This window comes from Cygnus olor, chromosome 10 (genome assembly GCF_009769625.2).
Source record: "Cygnus olor isolate bCygOlo1 chromosome 10, bCygOlo1.pri.v2, whole genome shotgun sequence".
Taxonomy (NCBI): Eukaryota; Metazoa; Chordata; class Aves; order Anseriformes; family Anatidae; genus Cygnus; species Cygnus olor.
The window spans coordinates 13219107-13229435 of record NC_049178.1 but is presented as its reverse complement, the minus strand read 5'-3'; the positions used below and the strand labels follow the sequence as shown (position 1 = coordinate 13229435).

The window sequence follows — 10329 nt, the reverse complement described above, 5'->3', positions numbered from 1 at the left end:
GAGGAAGAGGAGGATGTGAGCAGCTCCTTGCCTACCAGCTTGCTGAAGGCGATGCGCCCGTGGCACTCACTGCAGTGCTGTGAGCTCACATCCCAGATTATTCCTTCCCCAGCCTGGCGGCTTTTTGATATCACATCAATTTTTTTTTTCTTAATTTCTCTTTCTTCATTTCATGCCAAAGCCTCCCGGTGGAGAGCCTGCAGATGAGACTGATGTAATTTCATTGCACCACACGAGTTAATTATTTGCTGAGTCGAGCCCAGGCTAATGTCCCGCTCACGGAGCTCGATGCATTCCCCAGCATTACTGGCTTTCAGTGCCGCTTCTGCTGTGTGCCGCAGTGCGGGGGCAAAATCGGGGACACGGGGCATGACCGAGCCTGCTAGAGCTCCCAGCGCCAGGGCCATTCCTTCCAGGAAAGCAAGCAGCTTCTCACATTTGTCCTTGCTTTCAGGGGAATGTCTTAGGACCAGCTGATGAGACCAGGTTTCTTCGTTGTGACGATGTGGGCCAGCTCCTATGTGGGTGGGAAGCAGTGGGACAGAGTGGGGCCACGTGCTGCAGTGCACCAGGGCTTGGGGCGCTTGGGTATGGAGCCAAGCCAGCACTGCCAGCAGCTGAACACAGCAATAGGAAGAATATTTCCCTGGAAAGGGAGGAGGCTTCTGGTTCAGACTGCGCCGCTTAAGCCCAGACTCACCGCAGCTAATGTTTCCTTCCAAAGGCAGCAGTCACCCCAGTGTGAACATCCCTTTTACAGACATCGAACCCTTCCCATCCCAGCAAAGCCCCAGCGGTGTCAGACCCACCACGTGTCCCATCAGCAGTACTGCTGCTGCTGTGGGACCGTGCTGAGCGTGGCTTTCAAAGCTCCACCAGAAGCCGCTGTCTTCTTCTGAGTGAAGGGAACAGCAAAGAGAAGGAAGAAGGAAATGGGAATACTTTTGTTTTCAGCTGCCAGGTAAATGTGGTTCAGCTTTGGAAAATGAATTCGTCCTCCAGTGTTAACTGTAGTGCTGGAGTCTCCAGGGAGTGATTGCTTCCTTCAGAAACATGATAATAACAATAAATGATTAAAAAGAAAAAGATCTAAATCCATACCTACAGTTAACTCGGGACTCCATCAGAGTTCAGGACTGTTTCTGGATAAATAAATGCTGATTTGAGAAGGGAGCCTCCAGCCTCTGGCACAGGAGCAGTAGCCAAGCAGAGCCGGGGCTGGTGGGGTTCCTGCAGGCGCACCCCAAGGCAGGGGGGACACTTCCAGGGGGTGTCCCAGCAGAAGGATGAGGACCAGGGGGTGCTGTGAGGCACGGAGGACTGGGGTTTGATCTGCTCTGCTTCAGGCTTACAGAGGGACCGGGTCCTGCTGTTGCACGGAGTGGCCAGCACAAGACTTTGGCTGCGGTCCCGCTCCTGGGCACGGCTGGGCCCCACAGCCCCACGTCCTTCTTGGATCCCGCAGCCAGCTCAGGTCCTCGCCCTGCCCAGCTGCCGACTGGCACGGGGGGGATTTGGCCATAAGGCAGCTCTCGAGCGGCTTGGCAGATGCAGCCAAGCATTTTTGTGAGCTGAGGAATTTATGAGCCCTCTGGCAAGCAGCCCTCTCCCGGTGAGTAACTCAGCAAAGCGCAGTCAGGTGGACTCTTTCTGAGGGTAAAAAGGCATCGTGGCATCCCCCATCCTTCCGCACCAGCCCCCATGATGTGGCCCTGCATGAAGTTTCACAGGAAAACCCTGTTTTTTGGAGCAGAGACGCGCAGGGTGCAGGCATGTGTGACATCTTAGAGCCACCTTCCCTCTTGGGAGCCTCAGCCCCATCCCTCCTCTCGACCCCATGCCAAAACACAGGCTCGTTCGTGGTCAGGGACATGCCAGGAGAGTGGGACATGTGGGGTTTGTTCACCCACTGCATCCCAGCAAAGCCCCCGGGCTGCGGGTGCTGGCAGGCGGCAGGCAGCACCGCAGCCTTGAGCAGGCTCTGGGTGGAGCCCAGGCCTTAAAATGTCACGGAGCTCTTTAGCAATATTTGCAGGAGAACCTTTTTGTTCCCAGAATGTTTTTTAAGCAAATAGGCTTCAGGTTTATTAGACAAATAACTCTGGTTATCACCCACCTTCCTCCGCGGCTGCTTCCCTTTCTCCCTCTCCTGCCGGTGGCTCAGGCAGACAGCAGAACCCGGTATTTTTTCCAGCACAAGAAGAAGAAGAAAAAAAAACAAAATCAATCCAAACAATTAAAAGAGAACATAATAGGAATCCCAGGAGAGGGCTGCCCTCTTGTAATGCAAACAGGTTTCATCAATTTCACCACCAAGGGACTTCACCCAATAAATTTTATCTGGGATTAAGGTGAAAATAAATAGCCCAAATAAATAAATGACTTCCCTAAAGTGGTAGTGTTTATCGGTTTATTTTTCCATTTCTCTCCCTCTACAACGAAATCAATACGTGCATAGCAAACTACAAGTTTGGCAAAGCGCTGTGCACCCGGCCACGTGCCCCTGCACAGGCTGGGACACGACAGGGACATTTTGCAAAACCAGTGGAGTTTTGCCCCACTTTCTGTGTCCAAATCATGGCCCAGGTCTGAAATGGTCGCCATCTCCGGGCTTTACCCATTGCATTTTTGGGGAGCTCAGCCAGCTCGGAGTGCAACCCAATACCAACTTCGAGGACTTGTGACTCGCAGAGGGGGATTTCAGGGACACGGAGCCATGGGGCTGAGAAGGGATAGGACAAGGTGGCATGGGGAAGGGCTGTGGGTGAAGCTTCCCTCCTGCTACACAGATCGCTTTTGTCCTTGTTTCAGAGGCTGCCCCCAACCCCCTATGGTGTTACTGCCACCTACCCCAGGGTGCTGGGGAGGTGAAGGAGGAGCATCCCGCCTGGGGTGCTGCATCCATCCCACCCAGGGGGACTGTGGGGGTGAATTGTGTGGCCACAGGCATTTTCCCTGAACACAGGCACTGGGAGGAGACCCAGAGTGGGGCTGGGCAGGAGACAAAACTCTTCTTTCCTTCCTCATGACGCAGGAGCCTGAAAGCAACTTTCAGCCCAGCCCTGCTACAACCCATTGCTTTTTATTTGCCTTTCAAACAGGAAAAGCAACTCTCAGTGTAGCTCTTTTACAGATGCGCTATGCCAAGCCCCACTAAAAGGCTGCTTCAGCTGGCACCAGCCTCTTAGCTCTGAGCACACAGGTGCTAAGCACACACCAGAAGGCAAGACTTTGCCTTAGAGCACCGGGACGGTTTCCAGGACAGACGTGCACCACGCCGTGACCCCAAATTTCGAAGGTAGGAGCGGGTCCCCATGGGTGGCGGTGCTGTTCCCTCCATGGGGGATGCAGCAGCAGCAGAGAGGAGGGTGGACTCTGGTAGGAAATGGTTTGTGCTCCCACTGCAACTGCTCCCAATTCACGTGGGTGAGGACACTGCACCTTCTGGACAAGGGGAATCATTTCTGCTCAGTTTGGGAATTGCTCCCAAACCATGCTTCTCATCAGCGTTTTTATTCTCATCATTCTCACAGCTGCATCACCATTGCCCCAGCACTGATTTTATAAATTTGAGGGACATAAGTGTCAGCTCATCCAAGGGGAGAGATGTAGGCACAAAACCAGCCCTTGGTACTGTGTGTGGTGTTTTTTTTTTTCCTTCACTTTCTGATTAAAAGAGAAGATTTTGCTCCTGCAGGTGTCTCTGACCACACAGCCCCAACCTCAGGCTGTCAGTGGCATTTTGCAGTCAGTCACCAGTATTTGAAACTTACCATGCATCATCCCAGAAGGAAATGCAGCAGGACTGTGATTGCACATACACTACTTGTGCTCTCGCTTTTCAGCAGAATACGAAAGAGTGAGTTAGGGAGGAAATTGCAGTTCAGGAGGCAGTAACATTGAATGGCAGGGAATAACCCAGAGTATGCAAAACTAAGCCAGTTTATTGACACCACTTGCTCTAATGTGCTGGGACTTTGCAACGTCAGGGTGGAACCAAGCATGTTCCTGACAGGAATTCCTGCATCTGTGGTTTGCTTAGTTACTGATCTTAGTTACTGCTAATACTGCTTATCCATGCTAAATATGCCTGACAGAGCAATTAATTTTTCACCTAATATTGGTCTGGTTTTCGTGGATTACAGCCATGCTTCATGGTATTTCTCCTTGCTCAGGGTGAAGTGTGACTTGTGACAGCCCCCTTGCTGCATTCCCCCACCATGAGGGTGGCAGGTAAGGATGAGGACAGACATTTGCTTTTCTCAGTCCCGTCTTCTACAGCTCTTTATGCTGATTTCTCATTTGCATGGCTCCTTTCAAGCCCAGCTACCCTGACCTTCCCTTCCAGTGTCACAAAAAAAACGGCCTTTGTATAAGCATCAGGCTTTTACAATATTTGTGTAAATTTCAGCCTGTTGTATTTTTCCCAGTGAAACCCTCTGAGGCTGAGACAAGATGGCTGTTGAGAGGTTCCTGCTTCCATAAGAGCCATTCAGCTGCAATATAAGTGTATTTTTCTACCCTGTTTCCATGCAGGACTGGAACGTTTTGCTCCGATGAGTGTTGCTTTAAAGCCAAATGCCAATCACATTTGTATTAGCAGCTGCTCAGCTGTAGCTAGTGACTAATTGGGGGACAGCATCTCTCCCAGCGCTGGGAACATAGGAAATATTTGGATTTACATAGCTTTCTAACTAATTATCAGATTTACTTCAACGCATAGTTGAGCATTAACAGTGCCTCCCAGTAGAAGGGTAATGCATATCAGAGTATCGCCACTCACTCTGGAGACATTAATTAAGAGATCAGAGTCTTTACAGAGGATGAAAAAAGGAGTGTTAGCTGCCTTCCTGTGACACACGGGTCGCCCGTGCATGGGGAACCTGGGGACACACGGACTGAGTCCCCACCAGCCACTGGGGATGCTCCGGCCCCGACCCACTCTCACCATCTCCTCTCCCACCTGGCAGGCATCATCCGGTTCCTGGCGCTGTTCGCCACACTGCTGGGCTGCTGGTTCATCGCACAGATGTACTTTGAGCGCAGCGGGAGGTCCATCAGCCTGCGGAGCTGGCTGGGTGAGGCTGGGAGCGTGCGGGTGGTCCTGGGTCAGGGCTGCGTCCCCCAGCTCCGCTTATCCGGGCACGGAGGGGACAGAGCAGTGGGAACCAGCTCCGGGGTAGCCAGCTCTGGGGATGCTCACAGCCGTGGGGAGAGGGTTTGGAGAGCCAGCAGCTCTTGGGGTGTCTGACTGCTCCTTTGGTGTCCGCAGGTGCCACCGGCAAGCCCAGGAGCAGTGAGTACCGCTCTTGTCTTTGTCTTCATTGCACAACACCGCCGCGGGGCTAAGGGTGATCGTGGAAGTGTGATAGCTGCTCTCAAGGATTCCTCTCTCAAGGAGAATTTCCCACCCTCCCAATGCAGAGAAATTTCATTACTGCACCTAGCAGCAATGCCTTTGGCAGGCAGAAGCACCCCTGAGCCATATGCTTTAGGAAGTGAGTGAGGGCCCCATGCGGGTAGCAAGGCCCCAGGCCCCACCCCAGCTGAGAATGGGGAAACTCAGGGCAGGAAACCCACAAGGGAAAGGCCGTGAATGGGTGCCGGTGCCGAGTGCTCCCTGGCACGCACCCTGTGGCATCTGCCTCGTGCACCCTCTGTTCACACACAGAGCAATGCCCGACCCAGGCTCATCCCATCCCACCCCAAGCCCCATCACTGTAAACCTCAAATACACAGCTGGCCCCAGCCCCAGGACAAGGCTGGCCCGGCCATCACCCCCACAGCACACCCCGACAGCGACCACCATGCCCCAGCGCCAGCCCCTGGGCTGTGGCTGGTGTCTCCCCGCCCACAGCTCTCTCTTCCCTCGCAGGCCAGCAGCTGCCCCGACACAAGTGCGGGAACCAGCGGAGCTGCCCCACCAAACATTTTGCCTTCAAGATCATCAGCGGCGCCGCAAATGTGGTGGGACCCTCCATCTGCTTCAATGATGAGGTGTAAGCAGCATGCAAGGGGGCAATTTGCAGCCATGGCTTGAACAGAGCAAGCTTGGCCTCTGCCGAGCAGGTTGATGTTTGTGGTCAAACAAAATATGGTTTTCTTTGCTACCGGGCCTGGGGATGTTTCAGTCTGACACATCCCCATCACACTGCTTTACCAGCACCCCAGGGCATCCCTGGACTCACTGGTGGTCTCTGCTTTCCTTCCCAGCCTCATGAGCAACGTGAAAAACAACATTGGCAGGGGCCTGAACATCGCCCTGGTGAATGGTGAGTTGGGCAGGAGGCACGGCCAGGGTCCCCTTCATGGCCCGGGAGGGAACAGGGCACCAGGGCTGGTGGCCAGGCAGCATGTCAGGGTTTCTGGACAGCCAGGTTTAGGGTGTCGTCAACCAACATGTTTGTGCAGGGCTGAGACCCAAGTGAGCTTCTCCAGGAGACTCAACCTCACTGTGCTCTGTTTTGAATTTCAAACTTTTAGGAACAAGCGGGCAGCTCCTGAAAACAGCCTCCTTCGACATGTACTCTGGAGGTAAGCACAGTGGCTTTGGTGGCTGGCGGCTCGCAGCCAAGGCTCATACAGGCACTGCAGCCACCAGCACTTCAGCGACTCTGTTGTGTATTTAGTGATAAAGTCCGATGGACTTTGACCAGCTAGCTCTGGTGGGTAGTGTAAGCATGGCTTCCCCGAGGTCCTTGGGCCTGGACTCCTTGTAATGCACCTACATCTGAGCTGGGCTTCTCGGTCCTTTTCCACAAACATAAAAGCCTGAAAAACAAAATTCCACTAAACTGAATAAACCGGGGCAATAGAGGCCTGAGAGAGGCTGCTTTTTGAATTCACTTACACCAATCCTGACATGTTGTGGCTTTCACCTCCCTTTCGGAGTGCTGGTGGTGGGTAAGCAGCTGCCTGTTCCCTGCCTTGCCCAGGGGGCAGGGACCAGTGCGGGGGCAGGCACGATGCAGGCCCCAGCCCCAGCAAGGCCGGGCACGGGGAGCAGAGCAAAGACCATGTTCCTGCCCTGAAAGCTTCAAACACTTTTCCTACGAGCAAAACATGCCCTGAGGAGGGCAGCACTCACTCACAGCCTGGTTGATAATCCCACTGTTCTTGCTATCACCGAACCCCAAAGTTATGGCAGGACCCCTCAAAATCCCATGCTTAAGAAAACCAACAAGGTGCTTTTGATTTACCCCTTGCCTTTCGAGCCTTTCCAGGGACCTGTCACCCTTTGTGCTTTTTGGTTGTGAAACCCATACTTAGTAACTCTGGGGTTTTAAGAAGGAACACCAGCACCATGAGATTTCCAGCAGACTGTGAGCAAGACCCTGCTGCGAGCGGCACTCAGGCAGGAGGCAGCAGTCGACTCCTGTGCCACTAGATGGGGCGTTGGACTCGAGCATCCCGCGCCGCAGATGCAGGATGAGGAATAATTCCTGCAATACAGCCCAAGCTGCTACAATGAGGCAGGCAACTCTGCAGCCCTGCCTGCCCGAAACCCAGGCTCGCTCCTGGTGCTGAGAAGTAAATTCACATTAATGAGGTCTCCCAGCTAGTGAGCAGCATTTAGTAGCAAATTCCTCCTGCCGTTATGTGACAGCAGGAAAGCACCAGGTGCTATAGGAGAGCCCAGCTCTGGTTGGTGGATCACAAGACAGGGACGCCACATCTAACAGACTATCCCTCCTCATGCCCTTGACCCCAAACCTTGGCTATCCCCAGCACTAACAGCGTATTTCCCACTGACCATGCACATCCCTGCTAAATCCCTTTTCCTTTTCCTAATGCTCCCCTCTCCCAGATGTCACACGACTGGAGACCTTCCTCCAAGAGATCAAGGATGGCACTGTCATACTGGTGGCCACCTATGACGACGCTGCCACAAAGTGAGTTTGTCCTTAGCAGCAATGCCTGGCTGCCCCAAAACCAGCAGCCAGGCTGGAGCTGGGGGTGCTGCTGCCTGCTCCTCTCCTGCAGCCACATGTTGCCAGCAGCAGCATGGGGGCAGGAGGGGAAAGCCACCCAGCACCACTCTGATGAGTTCTTCCCCTCTCTTAGGATGAATGACAAAATACGGAAACTTTTTTTGGCACTGGGCAGCAGCTACATAAACCATCTGGGCTTTCGGGACAACTGGGTCTTCTTAGGGGCAAAAGGGCTGCAAGGCAAGAGCCCCTTTGAAGAGGTACGTGGCCCTGTCTGCTACCAGCTCTCACCCTCTTTGTAGCACGTCTCACCCACCTGTCTGCAGAAGATGTTGGCCAGCGATGTTATCTGCAAGCTTGCCATGCCCAAAACTTGCCCCATGCCACCAACCTCATCATTTATTTTCTCTCTCATTTTCTCCTCATTTATTTTCTCTCTCATTTGCTCCTGCAGCACATCAAAAACGACCAGAAAACAAATAAATATGATGGCTGGCCTGAGCTGCTGGAGATGGAGGGCTGCGCCCCCAAGAAGCAGGATTAGCGGGGATGCGCCAGTGGCACTCCTGCATGGACCCCAGCAGGGTCCCGTGGGGACACCAGATCCCTGGACTGATTGCAGCCCCCTAGCCCAGCCACACAGCCTGACGGTGGCTGCCCGCTCCCAGGGACCAGCATTTAGGCGCGGGGACACAGTGCTCAGAGCAGTGCTGTGCAAGCAGCTGCAGCGTGCAAACAAGCAAACGCCCGGCCAGGCTCCAGCCTAGCTGCCCTAGTCCATGGTCATGGGTCAGTTTGGGGTATTTTATTTCTCTGTCTTCAAACCAAAAACTTTGTGAGAGGTTTTCTAGCTGTTTCTTAAATAATATATATAATTATGAAACACTATCTTCTCGCTTCTATTTTCAAGCATAATCCAGTCTTTTCCCACAAGCATGGCAACGCCAGGCCCTCTGCCACATGGCACAGGGATGCTCTGGCCTGGGTAGTTTCCCCCATCCACTGCCAGCCCCCTTCTGTCCCTTGCAGCCACAATAAGGCCAGGCAGCCGCAGGGATGGCTTGCTGCAACACAGGTCAATATATGCAGACCAAAATGTTTCCCAGCCCAGCCAGGCAGAGCCCCATGAGCCCCTGTCAGGTGCGGTTCCAGCCAGGAGGTGCTGGGGGAGCATCTGTTTCCAGCTCCTACCTGGGTTACCCATCATCATGGATACATTTGCAGCATAAAAACAATTTCCTTTGTATCCATTTTTTCCACATTCTCTAAAGCAGACCAGTGGTTTTGCAGACAGCATGGGGGGAACATTTCTGCTGGAGCTGTGTGGTGTGACAAAGGGCTATCATGGACAGCCTCTTCAGCCCTCAGACAGCAGGGCTTGCCCCAGCACAGCTCCTAACCCACAGCTCACAGCAGTTATCTGAGCCCACCGGTCACCCCAGGGGGAGCAGGCAGAAATGGGGAGCGCCGGCAGAACAAGGGATGCTGTAAGGATGAAACCTTGGATCCAAAACCCACCACCACCATCCCAAATCAGCAAGGCAACAGGTTTTCCCTAAATAAAGAAAAATCCTGAGCAAAACTAAAACAAAACCCCCGAACAACCATCACAGAAGAATTCCCCAACAGCTGTAGTATTTTATCCAAGCTTATCCTCCTGCGCTTTTAACGTGCACCTGACCATGCTGCGGGAAGCCTCCACCATAAATCGATCCCTAAATCTGCTGCAGCAGCAGTGGTTAATCCCAGGCGCTGAATCATCCATACCCACAGCAGCAGCGAGAAATAACACAACGTAGCAGACACAACAGCCCTCACATCACACAGCCCCGCTGCACTGCCAGCATAAATATGCCAACTATTTTAAGCCCCCTCAAAGGATCTAGATTCGCCTGCAAGCCAAGCTGAAAACAGCCTAAAACCCATAAATGCTGCTGCAGAGGGTAAAGCAGCACCCAGCATCAGCTATAGCAGAGAAAACAAGCGGCCCCTTTCAGCCTCGGGAAACTCTTCCTGGTCCTTTGCAATGCACACTATTTTGGCTTTATACCAGAAGCCTTTCTAAAGGAAATCTATGTTTCAGCATCCTACAGACAGTTATAAGTAGCTCCGAGTCCACTGCTGAGCAGTTACTAAGGTACACCACAATTTTGAATAAACAGGGAGAGATAAAGTGCAGCTCCTGTGTGACCGTCAGCAGCAGCCAGTGCTCTGAAGAGCCATTCCTGCCAAAGTTAGTGCACCCTGTAAATAAACCAGAGTTTTTCAAAGGCCCCAAAGGTTACTGGGGGGAAGGGGCCAGTTATAAATATGACTTTAAGTGCCATAATTATTTAGCAAATTTAATTTACACGTTTTTTAAAAAAGATCTCAAAAGGGTGGTGGATGCAGGGACAGC

General features: G+C 52.9%; 1 protein-coding gene across 1 annotated transcript; it reads left to right on the top strand.

Annotated features, from left to right (window-relative positions):
• Window positions 1-2942: 2942 nt before the first annotated feature.
• On the top strand, window positions 2943-8791 carry FAM3D (FAM3 metabolism regulating signaling molecule D). Its single transcript, XM_040568722.1, has 10 exons — window positions 2943-3298; window positions 4176-4233; window positions 4971-5078; window positions 5273-5296; window positions 5876-5999; window positions 6214-6272; window positions 6484-6534; window positions 7808-7892; window positions 8065-8191; window positions 8386-8791. The coding sequence occupies exons 2-10, from the start codon at window positions 4221-4223 to the stop codon at window positions 8473-8475; spliced, it is 681 nt and encodes a 226-aa protein (XP_040424656.1). The 5' UTR covers window positions 2943-3298; window positions 4176-4220; the 3' UTR covers window positions 8476-8791.
• Window positions 8792-10329: the final 1538 nt, after the last annotated feature.

What these genes read in the sequence shown, in the direction of transcription:
- FAM3D (XM_040568722.1), top strand. An exon ending in CAGCCTGCGGAGCTGGCTGG is followed by an intron (nt 5,079 to 5,272) that starts GTGAGGCTGGGA and finishes TGGTGTCCGCAG; the next exon opens with GTGCCACCGGCAAGCCCAGG. An exon ending in ATCTGCTTCAATGATGAGGT is followed by an intron (nt 6,000 to 6,213) that starts GTAAGCAGCATG and finishes TTTCCTTCCCAG; the next exon opens with CCTCATGAGCAACGTGAAAA.